Here is a 22,449-nt window from a genome sequence, read left to right as displayed (position 1 = left end):
ACTTGATTTAAAACGTACTTGTGTCATTGTGCTGGGTGAATCTAAAATGTCACATTGAATTTCAGTTAAGCAATTGTGTATTTTTCACAAGATATTGCTGAATGCGTGGTAATTTCCCCCCTCATCCGTCATGAAATGTACAAGAGTTTAGGAGGAAAAGAACATTTGATATCGCTCTCTAAGCCCTGACTAAGCTTCAAAACATCGCCAAGCTACTCTGAACGGTCATTACAAATGACTTATTGGGTGAACAATTAGATTAAGATTCAGTCTAAAAAGTAGTCCTCATGAAGATATTTAATTTTAACTTTTAATCATATATACATTTATATGAGTAAAGTAACTTTTAGTTTTGAGTATATATGTTCATTATGCCGTAAACATCGAATCGTTTTTTCGGACAATTTCAATGTACACGCAGCTCGAAAACAAACGTCACTGTTATTTTCTCTCCTGGTTTGACGTGACCTGGGAACCTGACATATATTTGCTACTTGGCCCATTTATGCGGAAACGGGTCGGTAGGTTTAAGGTCAGATAGAGGTGACGATCTTCACTGGTCAGCTTCTTTGGTGTTTGTCCGACATGGTGGCAATTCAAACCAAAACCTACCTGCCGGTAGGATAGGTATTTTTACCCTTTTCGCGAATACCTGGTGCCATCACTAATTTGCAGTCATCATTTCATATAATTTTCACGGAAATTTTGCCTTCAGCGCCAAATGGAATCTGTTCCGGCAGATACTCGAGACTGGCTATTCTCTGGCATTGACGTTTTACCTTTAATCGTTGCAGCTCGAGCTGAGAGCTTAAACATATACCTAATTTTGTTATTGCTTTAGATTAGCTATAGCGTAGTGGTTCCAATTCTCTTTACCAACCAAAAATGAGTAACGTGTGTAATGATTATGATGATGATGATGATGGTGATGATGATCATAGTGATGCGGTGATGATGATAATGATTATGATGGTTATGAGACTGATAGTGGAGGACAATTGATGATGATGATGATGATGATAGTGATGGTGGCGATGAAGATGGGGATGTTGATAGTGATGATGATCATAGTGATGCGGTGATGATGATAATGATTATGATGATGATGATGATGATGATGATGACAAATGCTCCATGGAGGGGCAAAAAACCATCTCATCCTATGTTGTGTAACCGATCGCTGCTGGCGAACAGAGACACAATTCGAACAATAATGATGATGATGATGATGATGATGATGATGTCCTTTGTCCAGGGAGACGCCACGTCTATGTTTTCAACCTGTGGTTCAGTTTTAGTCAGGGTTTGGGCGTTGGACAAACTATGGGGGAAAATCAAACTCTGTAATGTCAGTTCTACCGAATATTAATTTCCGTTAAAATCTGTATAAGTAGACATTGGCTACATTAACTAAGGTGTCATACGTACGGTACAACTGTGGTTCATGGTGATCGTGGATTAGAATCCAATATTTACCCAAACTATGATACTTGGTTTATCCCAACCACATCCGTCATAAGCACGGAGTTACAATGTCAAGAGGGTTCGCCCGAGCAGAATATCAAAGATTTCGTACCCCTTCTTTGTTACTCGCCACGAATAAAAGCAGAGTTGCTGATTCACCCGAAAAAATACTCACTCACTCACTCACTCACTCACTCACTCACTCACTCACTCACTCAGATATACTGACCTCGAAAACATTTGTCACTACACGTGCACACGTCATCGACTGCTGTAACCATAGTAACCTCCTAATCCTATCCAATCTCCGCGTACGTAAACCCCAGCCGCATTGCTGTGAAACTGTGAAAAAATCCAAAAAACGTCTTACAAATATTTTTTTGCAGAAATGACGAACGTCTTCTTAACGTCAGGTGTTCTTAAATATTTGCCATTAATTAGACAGTGTTGCAGCCGAAACCCGACTGCGGGTGTTGTATTGTGGACTATGCAAATAAGTGCGAGAAACACCGGTCGTTCTAACATACATCAAAGCGGTACATTTACTTCCTTACGTAAACCCTCGTTAGATGTTGGGTGTGATGGCCGTGTCACGTGGTCCTCGTTGATTATAGCATTAGAGGCGTGTTTGGCGAATGAATCAGCCTGCAGACGGGGTGGAAGTGGCTTGAGAGTAAAGAAAAGGTAGGATTAAGTGTCGTGAGGTTCGATCACTCCCTGTAGGTGATGGCGTCTTAATTTTAAATATTTAAACTGGACATTGAACTGTTAAATACTTACATGTCTGATGTCCCCCGTCGTGATTTTACTGGAATATTGGCGTAAAACCATACTCACTTGAATACTTACTGTGCAGAAATACCCGTAAAATGTCCTCAGAGACATAAATATATTTTAAACAAACAAAAAATGTACGAAATTATGCAAAATGTAAGTTTAAGAGGCATTATTTTCATGAGGCATTTTGTGAGTAGTCTGTATTGTTTTGCAAAACATCAAGGCGGTTGGATAAGTAAGGTGGATAAAGCTTTTGCTTCACACCAAAAGGCCAGGATCAGTTCCGCTGTATGTATAGATTGTATTATTATACCCCGACCTAAAAGGGCGGGGGTATATGGTTACACCAAGGAATTCCGTCCGCCCTTCCGAGGACTTTTTTTGTGACATAAATTTATAATTTGAAAACTGCTACATAGATTCTTCTCAAACTTGGTATACATTTTTTATACCTATAGGAGAGGTTTGATTTCAATATTTGGATTTTCTGAAAAAATCCCGTTTTTTTTCTATTTGTTTGCTTAGAAATGTTTACTTTTGCGTGACCTGTAACTTAGAAAGTACTCATAGATGCCTTTCAAATTTAAGGAACCGTCTCCATGCTAATAGAAGAGGTGCAGTGCAAAGTTAAATTTTGATATGTGTATTTTCTGAATATTTTTTTCTGAAAACTTATCTTAAACTTCAACATTTGTGCGACCTATGACTTGAAAACTACTTCATGGATTCCTTTCCAATTGGAGGTGCAGTTTCTGTACCAATAGGAGAAGTGCAGTGCAAAGTTTGATTTCGATAAGTGGATATTCTGAGAAAATATTGCTTTTTTTTTGCTTTTTTTTTGTACTTAGAAATATGTTGAAGTCGAAGTCAGTGGTATTCGTGAGCCCTGCTCACTTTTTGTCTTGTTTAAGTTATTATTCATTTTTAAAAACAAACGTCACTAATAAGATAAGCTTATCCTGCTCTTGGCACCCATCATAAATACATGCAAAGGCAAGTCAATTGTTCACCTGAACAAAACAACGACCAAAATTACTAACATTGCTTTTTGTCCATCTGTGTGTTATAACATAGGTTTCATCTACAGGTTCCATACAAATCACGCAGCAAAATACCTCTTCCTCTGATGGCTATTTGGAAGTTTAAATTAGAGTATATGTTTGCGAACTCTTCATAATCTTCATCAATATTATACCTGCCATTTACTTTCAAGATTCTGGCAGCACGTTTGTGTGGGAATAATGCACGAACAAACGTTTGTGTTGTCAAATACGACGCCTACAAACAGAGATGACATTTGTCCCAAACCTTGAGCCAAGCAGTTCGCTTTCTCTTTGAAAGACCACTGCCTTAAAAACTAACAACGAAAACCTTGGCAAAGAACTTCCCGTAAGACGTCCAGGTGGAGTCCCCATGGAGCCTTTCAAAATGTTAGGTTCTAAACACCAAGTAAATAAGACGAATTTAGTAAACAAACAAACATTTGAGACTTGGGCCCAACCGGGATACGAAACTGCGGCGGAATCACGTTAACTAAATGAAAACTGTAGATGGCGGTAAACTGGGAGCTAGCTCTGTTTGCTTGTCTACTGGGTCAGTGTGAACTCGTCAAGTTTCTTAAAGTAGGTGGTATTTTAGGTAGACTTAAACACAGAACTTTGCGAACTTAACACTATATGTAACAGAGAAACAGCATATAAGGAAGGAAATGGAATGATATTTATAGGTTTTCGCCGTTGCGAATATTGGTATTATGATACCACACGTGAAGGTTTGGGACCAGTATTGTGATAAAGGATTTCTATGAAATATTTTTGAAAAGAATCTTTTTCTGAAACACATTTTATTTTTTTATTTAAAAAAAAAAATCTCTAACAACACCAATCATGGCACTGTCCGTGTTTTTAGAAATGTATTTTGGATTTATTGAAAGTTAAACACTATCAGTCAGGACAGTGTGTATTTGTTCCAAGATATTTTTTAACATCTTTCAAGGCTTAGTATATGGATAATCCATATTCCCCCGTGGGGATGCCTGGTAAGAATATAGATCCCCAGCATCTTATGCTTGTCGTAAGAGGCGATTAACGGGATCGGGTGGTCAGGCTCGCTGACGTGGTTGATGCATGTCATCGAATCCCAATTGCGTAGATCCATGCTCATGATGTCAGTCACTGGATTGTCTGGTCCAGACCCCAATATTTTCAAACCGCCGTCATTAAGATGGAATACTGGAGTTCAGTGTTAGACAACAAAAACAAGACAATCCTTACCACGTTATAGTACACGGTGGAAATTCGATAGCTGGTATTTTCATCTTGTAAATCATGATAGTGTATATACCTTCAGGGACGGTGGGGTAGCCTAGTGGTTAAAGCGTTCGCTCGTCACGCCGAAGACCCGGGTTCGATTCCCGACATGGGTACAATCCGTGAAGCCCATTTCTGGTGTCCGCCGCCGTGATATTGCTGGACTATTGTTAAAAGCGGTGTAAAACCATATTCAGTCACTCACTCACTTACGCATATACCTTCAGGAAATATATCTGAAAGATCTCTTTTCCCGTTTAAGCGGGCATCTCAACTTCAGTTACTTGAATGAAATCGGTCTGTATCATGAATTAGATATGTATGTCAATAACTTATTGCTTGTTTTTAAATTTGGTGTGATGTTTTTATCAGCCAAGATTATCGTGGTTCTGTCCAGGAGGTTAAAGTACCGTAAAAATGATTGTCCCCATGTTTGACATTTAATTCTTATCATAATCTATGTAACTATCATCAACCTGTGTTTTAAGCCAACTCATTGCTGATTGGCTAGTATTGTGCACACCCACAAGTAGTTAAGGTGATGACGTAAATCCTGCTGGAGTATCGTGCAGGAGGCCGAGGTACCGTAAGTCCCTATGATCCCCAGTGAGGTGGTCTAGCTTTGGTTACTGGTGGCCTATAGCCCGTGTTTTAAACTGTATAAATAATATTGTTATGCCCAAATATGTTTGACATCCGGGCGATGTCACAGGGAAACCAAACGTTCTGATTAATAGAGTTTCACGGCATAACATTTGCTGATGTGCACAATAATATTTATAATTTTAGTAAAATGCTCAGAATATTTTGCGAAATAATCCGAAAAATACATCATGACCCAACAGAAATTCTGCATGACACAGCTGAGTCATCTTTAACAGTATCCAATTGTGCAACGACTTTAGTCATAATGTGGTGGCTGTCAAGGTATAATCTCATTCGTCACCACTCGCATCTTTCCGTAAGTTTGATTCGGCTTGTCCCGGAACGGGACGAGTTGGTCACGAATGAGTGAACCGTAAGTGAGTGAGTTTAATTTAACAGTTTTGTCACAGCGATGGGAGGGAAGTTCCATGACGTTTACCACTATAATATACCGGGTTGAATGAGGTTTTTTAGATATGGCCAGATAATGTTGTAGCTGCGGTATTGCTTAGTCCGTTGCTGGTTTAACATAATTTGTTTCGGCCGTCTTGAGTTACGGATCGATCCGTCAGAAAGGTCTGCCAAGGTTGTATTTTTTATCGAATGTTTGTTTCCGATCTGGAATCCTTCTTCAAAGTTCACATTCAATGAAAAATGTATTGGAGGTAAGAGATTAAGGAAGAGATTGGTGTCACTATTTTTTAAATACTCGACAAATTGTAGCACATGTAGAAGGGCACTGGTAATCCTGCAGCTAACATTGGCAGACCTTTCCATCGAGGCGATCTGCATCTCTCAGTTGTGACACAGAATATACTGATATTAAACCAGGAACGGATGAGGTGATAGCAACGTGGTAGAAAGTTCTAGTCATAGGTACTCCCGCAATCTGTAAAAGTTCTAGTCACAGGTACTCTGACATAGGTACTCCCGTAATGTGTAAACGTTCTAGTCAAAAGTACTCCGAAATTTGTAAAAGTTCTAGCTGTAGGTACTCCGAAATTTGTAAAAGCCTAGGTCATTAGTACTCCCGAAATTTGTAAAAGTTCTCGCCATAGGTACTCCGAAATCTGTAAACGTTCTAATTATAGGTACTCCGACATAGGTACTCCCAAAATTTGTAAAAGTTGTAGGCAAAGGTACTCCCGAAATTTGTAAAAGTTCTAGTCATAGGTACTCTGAAATTTGTAAAGGTTCTAGTCATTAGTACTCCCGAAATTTGTAAACATTCTCGTCATAGATATTCCGAAATGTGTAAATGTTCTAGTCATAAGTACTCCGAAATTTGTAAAGGTTCTAGTCAAAGATACTCCGAAATCTGTAAACGTTCTCGTCATAGATATTCCGAAATCTGTAAAAGTTCTCGTCATAGGTACTCCGAAATGTGTAAATGTTCTAGTCATAGGTACTCCGAAATTTGTAAAGGTTCTAGTCATTAGTACTCCCGAAATCTGTAAACATTCTCGTCATAGATATTCCGAAATTTGTAAAAGGTCTCGTCATAGGTACTCCGAAATGTGTAAATGTTCTAGTCAAAGGTACTCCGAAATTTGTAAAGGTTGTAGCCAAAGGAACTCCAGAAATTTGTAAAAGTTAGGGTCATAGGTACTCCGAAATTTGTAAACGTTCTAATTATAGGTTTTCCCAAATTTGTAAAAGTTCTAGTCATAGGTACTGCGACATAGGTACTCCGAAATTTGTGAACGTTCAAGTCATAGGTTCTCCGAAATTTGTAAAGGTTCTAGTCATTAGTACTCCCGAAATTTGTAAACATTCTAGTCAAAGATACTCCGAAATCTGTAAACATTCTCGTCATAGATATTCCGAAATTTTTATAAGTTCTCGTCATAGGTACTCCGAAATGTGTATATGTTCTAGTCATAGGTACTCCGAAATTTGTGAAAGTTCTAGTCAAAGATACTCCGAAATCTGTAAAAGTTTTAGTCATAGGTACTCCGAAATTTGTAAAAGTTCCAGTCATAGGTATTCCGAAAAGTCCCAATGGAACCTCGAAACTATTCAACGCCGGTCCTTTATTTCTATAATTAGAGGATGATTGGAATCTGGAAGGTGTCTATCGTTTTTGTCCAGCACGTAGACTGTCGGTACCAGAGCTATCTACACGCACACCTTTACAATCTCCTCCCAAGGGTATCAGGTACTTCTACATGGGCAACACCCTCTATGTCAAGCACGGTCTGAACTTTGACCTCTGCCTTCAAGAAGGGATGACGTAAGGTGAATACTAATTTACCTGACTCATGGACTGGGTGTTCAACGTTGTTTGGGTTCAAATTAGGTAAACTGCAGCTATTGGTCACCAACGTTGCACTTGTTTATGGAATAATTAACAATGGTCGACGTGACCTGGTGGGGTCATAAAGGTCACGGTAATGACCCGGATGTTCAGGTGATGACATCATAGGGTAGAACGTTTTAGCTTCCACGCCTTGACGTTTCTTAACGTGACTGGTAATGTATTTTAATTTGTTTGTTTGTTGTTTAACGCCGCATTCAGCAATATTCCAGCTATATGACGGCGGTCTGTAAATAATCGAGTCTGGATCAGACAATCTAGTGATTGATATCATGAGCATCGATCTACGCAAATGGGAAACGATGACATGCATCAACCAAGTCAGCGAGCCTGACCACCCGATCCCGTTCGTCGCCTTTTACCACAAGCATAGTCGCCTTTTACGACAAGCATGGGTTGCTGAAGACCACTTCTACCCCGGATCTTCACGGGTCATGTCTTTTAATGGAATAAATGCAAAGATAACAATGTCAGCACCATACAATGATTATGGATTGGAATATGTATCGTATCATATCACAATAACCATCTCTGACTAAAACATCAAAATGGAAGCAAAAATATTTATGGAAAAGTGCTTCCTTGTCCGTCAATATCGGTAGGCATTTAAAAAATACATACAGTTAAAAGTATAGGTTACATAATTTTAAATGCTTTACGACAATATTTAAAGTATGTGTGGCGATACATTTTGGGAAGAAAATTCGACAGAAATCGACTAAGAGAGTGTATTTCAAGTTTTAGGGACCACAGAGAGTGCCTGTCTAATGCCGGCTGTGCGTTTGGTTCCAAATTCAATTTAGCGCGTTTAAATCTACAGGTAACCTAGCTCTACATTGAAAACACGTCAGTATGTTTATCTCCAAATTCATTCCCTGTAAAAGGCTCTTTTCTTCTAATCAAATTCAACACCACGTGCTAAAAGTCTTCATCCCCAACGCCAAACTATCAGGTGTCAAAGCAACAGTTACAAGCATCTCTCGAACGTCATCACATAGTGCCATAAAAGTCACGCCCAAACAAACAGCGTGAAAACAGCTGTGCATAAGATAAATGAGACGAAACGATGGCAAATAGTGATGTATTGTATTTACATGAAGCAAGACCGTTGACGAAGTAAATACTATAGGCTATTAGGCGACTTGACCTCCGTGGTCAATCCAGGGCACCACGTCTGTCAACATCTGGGGGTACTAGAGGAGAAGGGGGGGGGGGGGGGGGGGGCACCGTATTTGTACGGGTATCATGGGGATATACTTCGGTGAGACCCTAGGTTGTGGATTAGCGCAGCAGGAAATAGAATGACTAAATCCAGTAGATTTACGCTACTGGACCCAATGACCGATATCAGGGACAGTGGGCTTAGTGAACCCTGCACACTTGGCTTTAAGACAAAAGGATTAGGGCAGTGAATGAGTATGATTTTACGTCGCATTTAGCCAAATTTAAGACGGGTTGTGATTTGGGTGGGGTAGGGGTTTGGGGCAGATATGGGCTTCACACGTTTTAACCATTTCGGGAATCGACCTCATGACTTCGGCGTGATGATCACGCGCATGAATCAATAAGCTGCCCAAACTCAACAATATTTTATTGAATGCGTTTTGCAGAAGGTGAAAGCTATGGGAAAGGATCATAAACATTTTTTTTTATAAAAGTGAGTGAGCAGTATTGTACGCCGCTTTAGAAATAATCCAGCCATATGACGGAGATCCATTTGGGGAATAGAACCTGTTTGGCGTAAAGAGCAAGCGCCTGTACAACTGAGCTACCCACCGCTACTGTTTGGACATTGTATTTGTATATAGACACCTAATGTTAGCATATATGCCCATGCGCATAGCCGACAGAAATAATTTACTGTACGTTTTAACTTTCGGGGGATATTCCAAATCATGAAGAAGTATAGTCGCTATTTCAAAATTTAAATCGAAACGTCAGTTCTGTTGATGAGAGACTCGCTCTTGTATCCACATTGATATTGAAGAAGCTATTTCAAAATTCAAATCGAGACGTCGGTTGATGAGAGACTCGCTCTTGTATCAGCGTTGAACGTCTGCTAACCCGGATGTATTCAAGGAGCATTTGACGTGCTCAGAGTCACAGAACGTACACGAGTGAAACGAGTACCACTTGACAATCCAGTCAGGTATTCCATGCGGCACAGCACCCTTGACGAGTGCATCGCCACCCTTAGCAGTGACCTTCAAAACGTTTGACATCAGTAAGGTCAATAGACAAGCGTTTACAACTTCTCCAGAAACGAACCTGGTTTTCTAATTGCGCAGGTTCCATTTATTGGCCGAGGTGACCCAGACTTCAATAACAAGGTCACACCATAAGGTCACGCCAGGTCAAGCAGGTACCCGGATGGGAGTGCTCGATGTGGGCCTGTTGACTCTGGGCATGGCTGCTCGAGGGGTCGGATCGCCAAATTGTAGGCTTTCTTGTTCAGGTGTTCTTTGTTGAATTTAACACCGCCTGTACATATACAAGAGCGACTAGCCTAACAAACAACAGTGTTTAGATAACGTAATTACTTGACAGTGTTTTTTTTAAATGTGCATGTGCCTTACGTGTCTAACCCTAAATGTTAAAATTTGGGTAGCAACAAACTGGCGTCTGCGTCACTGCTGACGTAATTTGTATTTCGAATTTTGAGACTTAGCAAACATTTTTTGACAACTAAAATCGTTAGTGAATGTTTAGACCGACAACTTCATCAGGCTCGGGGTGGTACCAAGCCAAACACTTATCTATTCACGGAAGTGAGCGGACAACATTTGATTTGTCCCAAAAATATTTAAGGTTAACAAATTTGAATATTATGTATCCAACGTTAACAAATTTGGGTACTATGTTTTTGGAATAAGCACATTAAGAATCGTACACGTATGGTTTATATACATTCATAGAGGGAGGGAGTTACTGTTGTGTTTTACGCACTTTGAAGGTATTTCAGTCATATCACTCCGTGTGAAATCAATATGGGAGGAAAGGGGTGCAGGTATTTGACGTTTGCTACTTGGGCGAAACTTGCGAGAACGGGTATGGTGCTGACAAAGCAATGACCTTAATCTTTGCGAATCTGGGATTCGAACCCACGACATAGGATCATGGCACGCCTAAGGGGCGCAACTCTTCACAGCGATCATCGTCGCCTTACACGTTGGGACCACTTTGCTAATTTGGCTGATGAAATGAAAGATTGATCCTATTCTTGTTGTGTGAAGGCAGCAGTGGTATGGATGGACATTATGAGTTTGAAGTTACAGATGGAAGCACCGTTGTCCCATCCCTTGTGTTTTGTCAGAACCAAAACATTCATTGAAGTCGAAGTTGGTTGGTGACTTACATGTCGGGCCAGTGGGATGCATCTATATATTGTGAGCCCAATGACCCTAATGTGATAAATTATTCACTATAATATTTAAAAAAAATACAAATCCTGCAATTGCTGCGTTATATTCTCATCACGTGCCACCCTTGATGATGAGTGTGCACATACCATTTGCAACCTTTCCATTATGTGAAGGGTTGGTCATTGTTTGGGAATACATATCAGTAAATAATTATCCATTTCATCATGCTCGATTTTGAAAACAAATATATTATATTTTAAATGTCAACGATTGTGTTGCAACTGTGACAGCTGTTTGTTAGCATGCTCTGGTGAAAATAAATATTCATTGATCCATGTGGAGAACGATATAAAATTATCGAACAGTGAAAAACGAAGATTTATTGATTTTCATTTATGTTTGTACTGAAATGTATCGGCAATAAAATACGCTGATACAGGTCAATATATATATATATATATACACACACACACACACACACACACACACACACACACACACACACACATACACACCAAACTCGTTAACTCGGATGTCGATATAAACATATCGATATATCCCTACGTCGAGCCAGTCCTTGTTTTAGCCCCTGAATGCCGAGTGCCAGTCAGGGTAACAACAAGTATCATCTTTAACGTCTTTCAATATGACGCGACCGGGGATCAAACACCGGACCTTCCGCTCTAAGGGCGGACGCTCAGCCACTAGACAGTTTATTACCATTAAAATTAGCAGAAAAATAGTCGTGTTTATTTAAAAATGCATTCCTTATGTTTGAATGTTTTTTCTTCAGTTTTCTCTAATTTATTGTGACAGAGATACCATCTTGAATATCTTTGTGACAACAACCGTTAACGTCAACGACACACGGACGATGCATTCAGCATGTGGGTAACACTGTGTTCGTTAATTTCAGAACCAATCTTTCAAAACGGCGGGGACACGTACACCGTGCTGGAGGCGAGCCCTCCCTTGCTTCCAGTCCGGAGCAGACGACCCGGGGGTGGAGAAATGCGAGGCTTACTACCGGTGCGCAACCGAGAGCAACAACGAGTACCTCATCAGGTGGCGCTGTACGGGGGGCGAGGGCCGTGGCGATTTGGCGGGAAACACCACCATGTGCGCGCAGCTTAACCCAGATCGAAACTGTGCCCCACCTGTCGTCTGCCCGAGTTCACAGTGGCAGACGGCAACAGTCCATGTGAGTGAAATATGTTATTTTTCATCAGTGAGTGAATTCGTTAATCTGGCTTTCACCTCCCTTATTATAATGCCACCTTTCGTCCATCGGAAAATGTGGCATTATAACCAGGGTGGCATTGTAACCAAGGAGATGGAAACCAGATCTTATTGACATTTTTTTATATACATTGAGAAGATTAAATTCGAACATGTTTAAGCTTATAAAAAAGGATATTAAAATCAAAGGAATTTGTTTATTTTAAGAAAGTAAATAATTCTCTGTGAGAACTGTGAAAACAACTGAGATCAATGTCATTAGTTTGTTGATTTAGAAGAGGGATTATCTCCAAAATATTAACTACATTGCCAATAGTTTGTCAAAATTTAAAAGCAAATGACATTATTACCAAGAAATTTGAACATTTGTCTTGAAAAGCATTGGCCTTATGAACAGGGAATCTTGCACTGCAAGATCCGGTCTGACAAAACATGGCATTATAACGAGGGTGGCATTATAACCAGGGGCGTTATAACTAGTGAGGACTGTATTTGACTTAAGATGTATTTCGGCGTATCAGCTTAATGGGGAGGAATCCTGAAAGTAACTCAGCTTGTGGACGATTGGGTGAAGCTTACGGTGTGATGCAGATAGACCAAGGTTAATAACCGGACAAGCGTTAAATGAGAATTGACGATCTGCGGATCCTGGCATCGCTAAGGGACGCAACTCTGCAGAAACCCACCGCGGTATAACCATGCTGGTTTCGACGCCTCAAAGATCGTAATGTCAGTCAGTAAAGATCACACACCTACTGCGGTAGAGCCGTAGCCACAGTATGTGGCCGCGACAAATAGACTGACATTGTCATTGAGGCCCGAAACCATACCACTTGGACAAATCCAACATGAAGCTCCTCCTAGTCATGTCGACTTCGTGCACCCGGGCTGAGACAAATGAGGCCCCGTTCTCAGGAAGCGGTCTAACATAGCACCTGGATGATGTGTTATGTGCACGGCATTAAATCGTCTTTCAGTAATTCCGTGCAGCTTGCTCACAGCTCGAGTTGTTTAGGAGTCGTGTTTGTCAGCTTCGGCATGTCCGCCCGTCCAAGCAAAGGTTGCACAAGCGGGCGTAACCGCTGGCTCAGATGCCACGCAGTCGGTGTTAATGAAAAAGACTTTGCGACTCGACCCGCTAAATCTCGTCTGCTTTTGCAACTGGTTTTGTGATGAGCAGACGACAGAACATCAGCGCTCGGACACCTCCTCAGCAATGGCCGGATATGAGACTGAAGACAGACCTTCATGTGTATCTGGTGAATACTTAACATAGGTCGCATCTGACATGGGATTTGATAACTTCATCAAGTTGGATCGTCTGTTCTCCAATCGCTGATCTGGAGAGCGCACACTGGGAGTGGGATCATATCTGGCCGAGACATCGTATAACTTGTTGATCGGATCTGTACATGTCGTGTGGAAAGGACACTTGGACAGAAAATCGAGACTGGTTATTCTCTGGTGTTGACCTTTTCTATTTACATAGCATACCGATGTCTGACCAAACAAGTGGGACTATTAGTGTAATGTTTTGTTCTTTCAGAATGTGAAATGTCCTATACGACTTTCCTGTCTGTGTGTTTGTTTGTTGTTTAACACCGCACTCAGCAATATTCAAGCTTTATGACGGCGGTCTGTGACTATTCTAGTCTGGACTGGACTAGTAACTGGAGTAGACAATCCAGGGATTGACATCGTGGGATTCGATCCACGCAGCTGGGATACGATGACATGCATAAACCAACTCAGCGGGTTTTACCATCCGATTCCGTCAGTCGCCTATTTCGACAAGGATGGGTTGCTGAAGACCAATTCAACCCTGGATCGTCACAGGAGATGACTTTTCTAACAAGAGTTACTAGGTGTATGAAGTTGCCTTGGAGATAAGAAATGATGTCCACACATTTAAGGGCTGAGATCACGATGGTTGTAACGTTGTGTAAATCGGGGCACTTTGTTCGCGATGCGGTCTATCGTGGTTGAAATGCCTAATATTCCGATATGACATTTTTAAGACCACAAACCTACATAATTGTTCTTTCGCAATCTCATTACAAAATCTGATGTTTTACTGAAATCAAGTCAATCATGTCAATGTTTCTCAACTGCAAACTTTTATATAATGTAGAGCCTGTATATTGCAATGGCAAGCCAATAATGTTTGTTTGTTTGTTTGTTGTTTAACGCCGCACTCAGGCATATGGAATTGGTTGATAACCCTTCAAGTGATTAAAAGTGATTAAATTTTTTTACAGGGTGATTTATCCAACAAGCTGACTGAGGTCTGACCCTGACTGACCTTTTCCTCCCTGACATCATCTCTTTTCCTCCACAGCCTCACAGCCCCTTCCCAACAGAGATCGTGATCGGCGGCACCCTCGGCACCCTCTCCCTCATCGCCATCGTCTTCATCATCATCGCCGCCGTCCGGAAGTGGCAGATCAAAAGGAGGTGAGTCTCGTTTTCACATCTACCCGAGGGAAGGTAGTTCACTCACTATAAAATTCCAGTTTCCACCCTTGCCGACTAGGCTGGAATTATGGAGTTATATTTTGGCTGGACTAACGAGTCTGTGCATTGTCCAATCAAAATCGCGTAACGAAATCGACATCCGGTTCGTAGAATGCCGTGCAGATTTTTGTCGATTGCAGGATGTACAAAGGACGTGTACCGCAAACTCGGCGTCAACAGACATTTTCAAAATCTTTTCATGATTTTAATCAAATGATTCAAATGATTGGATGCACTTCGCGAAGTAAGACCTTTTTTGTTACAAAATAGATTTTAATTATCGATCAGATCGTCTTGACTTGGCGCGCCATTTGGTTTGAAGAAAATGCAAATGATATGAGAGGTGGAATATGATTAGTCAATAGGAGGGACCTAGAAAGGGTTATAACTCATAATAGCCGCTGGTGGCGCTACGATCAAGCCTGGTTCGTCAAGAGTGGAAACTTGACTTTTACAGTCAGCTCACTCCCTTGCATCGGGAAGCTGGGTTTTCACGAAACCTCAGTAGTTAATGCCATTTAATGATTGACGTTTTCAATGTTATTTTATTTGGTCAAGACTATGTAACTGGAATGTTGCTGCGGCTTCAAATAATATACTCACTCACTCATGCTTGGGGTTGTTTGCTGAACACAACCTTCAGAGTAAATTCAGATCATTCAGAACGTTGATTTCAATCGACACGAGGATAAGTTTTCAAAAAATATGCGGTGCAACATTATACAAACGAATGATTGGGAGTCTCAGTGACGTTCTGGTCGACCAGCTTGGCCTGTGTGTGTTTGGGGGGCGGTCGGGAAGCCTAGTGGTTAAAGCGTTCGCTCGTCACGCCGAAGACCCGGGTTCGATTCCCGACATGGGTACAATGTGTGAAGCCCATTTCTGGTGGCCCCCGCCGTGCTATTGCTGGAATGTTGCTAAAAGCGGCGTAAAACCATACACGATACACGTTGTGTGTGTGTTTGGTTTAACGCCGTTTTGAGCAGTATTCCAGTTATATCGCGGTGTGTCAGCTTGACTTGGAGGGAAAAGTCACCAGGTCTTAGACGTTTCCTATTTTGGTAAAACCCCACCGGCACGGTTGTGTGCAAAACTGTTTAGCTAAGTAAAGGATGATTCTCACCGCATCTACAACATTCCATCACAGACAGTGGACCAAAAACTATTCTACTCAAAAATAATTAGATAAATACCCTGGAACCAAATGCCACAAAGCTTCGGGTATGAAGTGACGTCACCATCAACGTCACTCAGGGCCATTACCTTCAGCTTCCCACAGAACTTATCTTTCTCATGAGTGAGTGAGTAGGTTTTAACGCCGCTTTTAACAGTATTCCAGTTATATCACGGCGAATCGGCTTAATGTGGGAGGAAAGCCCAAAGTGATGTAGGTCTCAGACGTTTACCACTTCGGTGAAACCCACGAGCAGGGGTATGGTGCTGACTAACCAAGAAACATAATCGGGGCGAACCGGGATTCGAACCCACAATCATAGGTTGCTGGCATGCCCAAGGGACGCAACTCTGCACAGCGAATCGCGGCGCCTTGGACGACTGGACCACCCGTGCCCCCCTTGCTCGTGAGATTTATTGATTTGACGGCTATATTCGAGTCAAAAGAAGTAAGAAAACTCCCGATTCCTGTATATTACCATAGTTGAGCTGTCACGGTGTTCTTTAACCTCTGTTGTGTAGCATGCATGGAGAATTACATTGTACAATGTTGTATGATGTTGAATTATTAAATATTGTAGATACAGACTTAGTAAGAGAGTGACAAGGAAAGTATGTATATCTAACTTCTTCTAATACTGGATATACTATACACTTGTTTAAGTTATCTGTGAAAAAGAACAGCGTTTTATTTTACAGTTTTTATTGGAATACTCACTTCTCACTTTAAAAGCTCACATGTCAGGCTCGCTGACAAGGTTGATGCATGTCATCGATCCCAATTGCGTGGATCGATGCTCACGATATCAATTACTGGATTGTCTGCTCCAGACTCGATTGTTTACAGACCGCCGATGGTTTCCACTGATAAAATGGCTTAATACTAGTATATTTAGGTTTTGACTTGACCCGTGAAGACTTGGTTGATACATGTCATCGTATCCCAATTACGTGGATGGATGCTAATGATAGCAATCATTGGATTGTCTTGTCCAGACTCGATCATTTACAGACCGCCGTCATATTGCTAAAATATTGCCGAGCGCGGCGTTAAACAACAAACAAACTATTACCAGTTGTATGACAAGGTGAATTCAACATCACCTGACAAATGTTGATCGTAAACTTCCAAAATTCAGTTCTTAGTAACTAAAATATATTTATACAGAACTCCAGATAGGCTGATTATTTAAAATACGCCATAACCCATATAATTTTGACTTGCTTGCGTAGGAATACGCCTAAAAATTAAAAAAATATAGTCCATCACTCTGAGTAATTAACCAATGTATTCTTTTCAACTTGCGTCACATCTGTGAAGCATAACCAAAAAGTCCTAACCACGTATCAGGATTTAAATAGAGAGATCTAATTGCTCGATATAAGGGAGATAATGCTTTTATTCCTTGCTGTGCAAAATGTTAGCTTTGTATCATAATTATAAACAAAAAACAAGTAACAAAATGTATTCTCACTTTCATTGGGTAGTCCACCAAAAGTCCAGTTTTCATAACGCGTCACGTGACCTGTCTTTCTGACAACTACACTTATCGTCTCATCAGTGTTTATTTCCAGTTATCTTTATTGCCAATAAAAACTTATTTTTCGAATTTCCCGCGTTATATGAAGTAGAATATGTTATCCATAAAATAACCACACACGTTTTCCTTTTGTATGCTCAGCTGTTTGTTGATATTCTTGATGATTTTTTTATATATATTCCTCCCTCACCACTTTTGTTTTTTATAAAAAATATACATAAAATCCCACCTCCTTCCACACTTTTAAGACAACTGTGCCCCGATAAAAATGTAATTCATATTTTAAAGTCTATAACAGTTCACCAGCTGGCCTTACTTGAAGCTCCAAGGCAAATCCTTTTTCATTAATATAAGACACGTGAAGATCCGTGTAGAATAGGTCTTCAGCAACCCATGCTTGCCGTAAAAGGCGACTATGCTTGTCGTAAGAGGCGAGTAACAGGATCGGGTCGTCAGGCTCGCTGACTTGTTGATGCATGTCATCGTATCCCAATTCCGTGAATCGATACTCATGATGTCAATCACTGGATTGTCTGGTCCAGACTCGATTATTTACAGACCGCCGTCATATAGCTGGAATATTGCTGAGTCCGGCGTTAAACAACAAACAATCAAACAATCAATAATATAAACATCCGGTAATTCGAATGACACTAGTTGAAATCCAACACTACCAGTATACTATGTACCAAACTCTCGCTGAATGATTTTATGAAACTACAAATTAATTAAATTAAAATTAAAATTGAGTGACGGAGGCAGAAAAAAATGGTTTGTATGTTTGGTCTTATTTTAAAATCTATTTAAAATGGTTGACATGCTGTTATTATCTAAGGTGTTGAGCCTAACGTATGTTTCTTCCACAGACAGAGGTTCAGGCACCCACACCACCGCCCCATCAAGAAGACGCGGCTCGTCCCCTGGTTCGGGGAGCCCGTCCTTGCCTACGACATCTCCGTGAGAGACAAAGTCTACAGGGCCTACGACAACTACGCCACAGACGTAAGTTGAGAGAATGAGTATATTTTTACGCCGCTGTGCAATATACCAGCAATATCACGACAGGGACAGGTCAGTGCTTCACACATTGTACCCTGTGGGGAATCGAAACCGACCTTCGGCCTAACGAGCGAACGCTTTAACCACTAGGCTACCACACCGTCTCAGACGAAAATTGAGGAAATCGGGGTATTTCTGAGAATTACATGTCGAGTCTCCAACACTACCCTAGCTAACGATTCCCTGCAAGACGAGTTGTACTATGGGAAAAAAGCTGAAATATTGCTGAGTGCAAGTTTAGACCCGTGAAGATCCGGGTTAAAATTGGTCTTCAGCAACCCATGCTTGCAATAAAAGGTGAGGAGAGGTGAAATGGGGTTTAAAGTCGCGTCCAAGATTATTGCACTTATATAGCGACGTGCATTTACGTGTGTGTGTTTGTGTGGCTGCTTGTACTAGTCCGGACTGATGCCGATTTATAGTGCTAGCTCACTGAGATACCATGCCGGAGTTTAACATGAATACCCCACTCAGACACAGTATACTGACTCCGAGCCGACCAGTCCTTGTTTAAGCCCCTTAATGCCGAGCGCCAGACAGGGTAACAACAAGTACCATCTTTTAACGTCTTTTGGTATGACGCGGCCGGGGATCGAACCCCGGACCTTCCGCTCTGTGGGCGGACGCTCTACCACTAGACCACGGAGGCGGTCGCTTGCAGTAAAAGGCGACTATGCTTGTCGTAAAAGGGGACTAACGGGATCGGACAAATACACTGTAGTCAACAATCTGACACAATATACAAGATACAGTCAACTCTCCTAGCGAATTGTCAACATAACGATGACTAAGAACAGGCTTTTCAATTCCAACAGAGCATAACAGAAATCAGTCAGTTTGCCCCAGGTGACGGAGATATTACAAATTGTTAATAATCATTAGTTCATTATTACATTACATCGGGATTGTTTCAACCAAAACATGTCTGCATGTCTGTATGTCTGTCTGTCTGTCATGTGTGCGTGCGTGCGGGCGTGCGTGTATGTATGTCTGTCTGTCTGTCTGTCTGTCGTGTGTGTGCGTGCGTGCATGCATGCATGTCTATCTGTCTGGCTGTCATGTGTGTGTGTGCGTGCGTGCGTGCGTATGTGTGTATGTATGTATGTATGTGTTTCTGTCTGTCATATATGTGTGTGCGTGCGTGCGTATGTATGTATGTGTGCGTGTGTGTATGTATGTATGTGTGTGTATGTACGTATGTGTGTGTGTTGGGGGGGGGGGGGGTATGTATGTATGTATGTATGTTTGTATGTATGTGTGTGTATGTACGTATGTGTGTGTGTTGGGGGGGGGGGGGGTATGTATGTATGTATGTATGTCTGTATGTATGTATGTATGTATGTATGTATGTATGTATGTATGTATGTATGTATGTAATAGTAAAGCATATCTAACAACAAGTGCTTCCCTGACAAACCCAATTAATTCCAATAATAGCTTGCAACAAGTTAACAACATATTCTATTTTGCATCATCATGATATTTCCAGTAATAATATGACAGGAACTGTTTTCTAAACACGCTGGACATGGTCAAGCTAATAAAACGTTATTGTTCTATTGTTTGAATAATTATTTAGCTTACACATGTTCCTCACTTATACAAGGATCACCCTTATATACTCCCATTTTTACTATCACACTGTAATAACTCTTTGAATGCTTAAATATTTTAAAATGTTCAAACATTTTTAATTTTATATCAGGTGTACTACCCAGCCGCCCACTCAACTCCACGTGCAATGCGCATGCACGGTTACCATGACAACTCAAGTGACAACGCCCTGTGCACACTGGGCGAGGACAGCCATTACGAGCCATCTATTATAGCAGGCAGCTTTGTGTATCACCCGCCGTCCAACCTCCCACCCCACTTGGTACCCGACTACAACCAGAACCTGTCCTACGACAGCTTCAAGAACGAACACTTGTATGAGAACAATACGAGGGGGGTGGTGAGTAGCACCCTCAACAACCACCACCAGCCCCCCGACTTCTACCTATGACCCACGGGCTGTGTTAAGTATTGTGACAATGTGGCGATGGTGGGTGGTTCAGATACCCATCACACTTTACACCCTGATAGATGGCAACTTTCGATGCTTGGCAATATGTGTCACTTGTAACCAAAGGGCACGGGCGTTGTTGTGGAGATATGCGACGGCTTTCAGACTATGGGATTGGAGCTCGACACCTTAACACTTGCTCTCGGAACCCCATATTTCGGAGAAAGTGAGTGAGTATGGTTTTACGCCGCTTTCCGCAATACTCAAGCAATATTACGGCGAAGACATAAACCTATTGGTTTCACACGGAGGGAATCCAACTCGGGCCATTGACGTGACGAGCAATGCTTGAATCACTAAACCACACCATTGCCCCTTCCTGGAGAGAATCTGGTGTGGGAACATAGTGCAAGAGAAGACAGATGATAGCCTAAAAGCAGCGAATACAGAACGTTTCAAAAGACAGCCAGAACAAGAGTCAAGTACAAAGTCGTTGAAACAAGGGTTAACATGCTTCTTCAAGGCGGCATGTTCAGAGTGTTACGTGAACGAACTGTGTTTACTGTCCAAGTACTTATAGGATCTGCTTAAGGAGTGACTCGTATGCAGTACTTGGGACATATTCGAGCATGTAACGTATAGCATGTGTTAATAAGACTGAGATAGGTTTGGCCACTTGTGGCTGAGCAGACTCCTGTGTGACGCGCGCGTCATCAAGCTACAAGCTCAACTAGGACGTGTGTGTGTAAATACGTGTGTAAAGTATTAATGGACTACAGCTATACTACAGTCTTGCCTGACAGCTTCACGAAGTCCTTGTACATAGGTGGCAAGAATACTACAGCCTTGCCCACAGAGGTTGATACTGCAATCCTGCACAGACAGGGCGGAAACAATATTACAGATTTCCACCCAGGACACCAGCTTCTCTGCCGGCTTCCTACATGGATGGCAATGCCAACAATACTAGTCCAACGTAGACGAAACATATACTACAGATTTGCCCAAAGGGCTTCAACTTTTCCAACGTCCATCGACAGAGGGTTTATTATAACTATAGCTTGTCGACAGGGCAGCTGATTTTTTTCTGCATCAAATTGCAATGGTACGCCAGTCTTACTCACATGTCAGGTTTAATCCTTCCTGGACGACAGTATCTCTTTTTTGTCCCATAGGGAATCAGCTTTAATGCAGTCCTCGCTACATTTTAATGTAATCCTTACCACTTTTATAGTCCTTACCAAATGACGACTTTAATATAAAAGTGTTGCCCATTGCTATGAGACAATCCTCTATATAAAAGAAGATGTCATCACAAGTACGCCTTCCCACAGGGTGATATCTTTCACACACTCTCACCAAAAAGGACATCTTCCCGAGGCAAGCGTGTCCACTAGCTTATATCAAAGCCTATTTTCTACCCTTGCCACATCAAGGCCACTCTTCATGGCACGACCCTGGGGTCACCTCGCGTAGATCACGAGTTATGTCCCTTGTAATGAAAAAGCGATATCCAATCAGATCGCCTCTTATCTCGTAGAGCTTCACAAAGATGGCGACTACCATCGGCGACGACCTTGTCGCTCAGATAACGAAAACATTCGCGATTTCGTTTCTAGCACAAAAACATAGGCAATCGTTGAGGGGGGGGGGGTTAAAAAATTCGTGTCAACAAAGACAGGTAGCGGTAAATCACTTTCATACGAAGGTGTACCAGTCGTGGATGTTAATTTTGTCAAACGTTCTCTGACCTCTAACCGGACTACCGATATGTGCGATAGTCCAATCATATTTAGCACAGGAAAGTGGGCTTGATGTGGCAAGGGTGGCCCCATCTTCAGTACTGACACTCGAGTTGACCAATTTTCGGTCATTGTCACGAACACATTCTGTGATGGTTAAAGTTGTGACCTTATAATTTTACTGGCATATTTCGATGAAATACCGAAACAAAATAACCAATATACCAGTCATCATAATTTCGAAATAAGGCAATGTTGGGTTGTTTACCTATTAATTCTTAAAAATAATTTTCATTTGGAAT

The 22,449-nt window shown here is 41.4% G+C and overlaps 1 protein-coding gene across 2 annotated transcripts in view; it reads left to right on the top strand.

Annotated features, from left to right (window-relative positions):
• LOC124146514 overlaps positions 1-22,051 on the top strand; it is a 43,169-nt gene extending 21,118 nt beyond the window's left edge. Inside the window, exons 2-5 of one of the 2 annotated variants that reach the window (XM_046516829.2) lie at positions 11,791-12,075; positions 14,452-14,567; positions 18,208-18,343; positions 20,106-22,051. In XM_046516829.2, the coding sequence (XP_046372785.1) occupies positions 11,992-12,075; positions 14,452-14,567; positions 18,208-18,343; positions 20,106-20,405 (636 nt within the window). In that variant the 5' untranslated portion in view covers positions 11,791-11,991 and the 3' untranslated portion in view covers positions 20,406-22,051. Of the gene's footprint in view, positions 1-11,790; positions 12,076-13,146; positions 13,373-14,451; positions 14,568-18,207; positions 18,344-20,105 lie in introns of those variants that run through there. The other variant, XM_048401702.1, reaches the window with a different exon arrangement.
• Positions 22,052-22,449: the final 398 nt, after the last annotated feature.

This window comes from Haliotis rufescens, unplaced genomic scaffold (genome assembly GCF_023055435.1).
Source record: "Haliotis rufescens isolate VD_foot unplaced genomic scaffold, xgHalRufe1.0.p SCAF_23, whole genome shotgun sequence".
Lineage (NCBI taxonomy): Eukaryota > Metazoa > Mollusca > Gastropoda > Lepetellida > Haliotidae > Haliotis > Haliotis rufescens.
The sequence above is the reverse complement of the archived record's forward strand: the minus strand, read 5'-3'. Positions and strand labels throughout refer to the sequence as shown.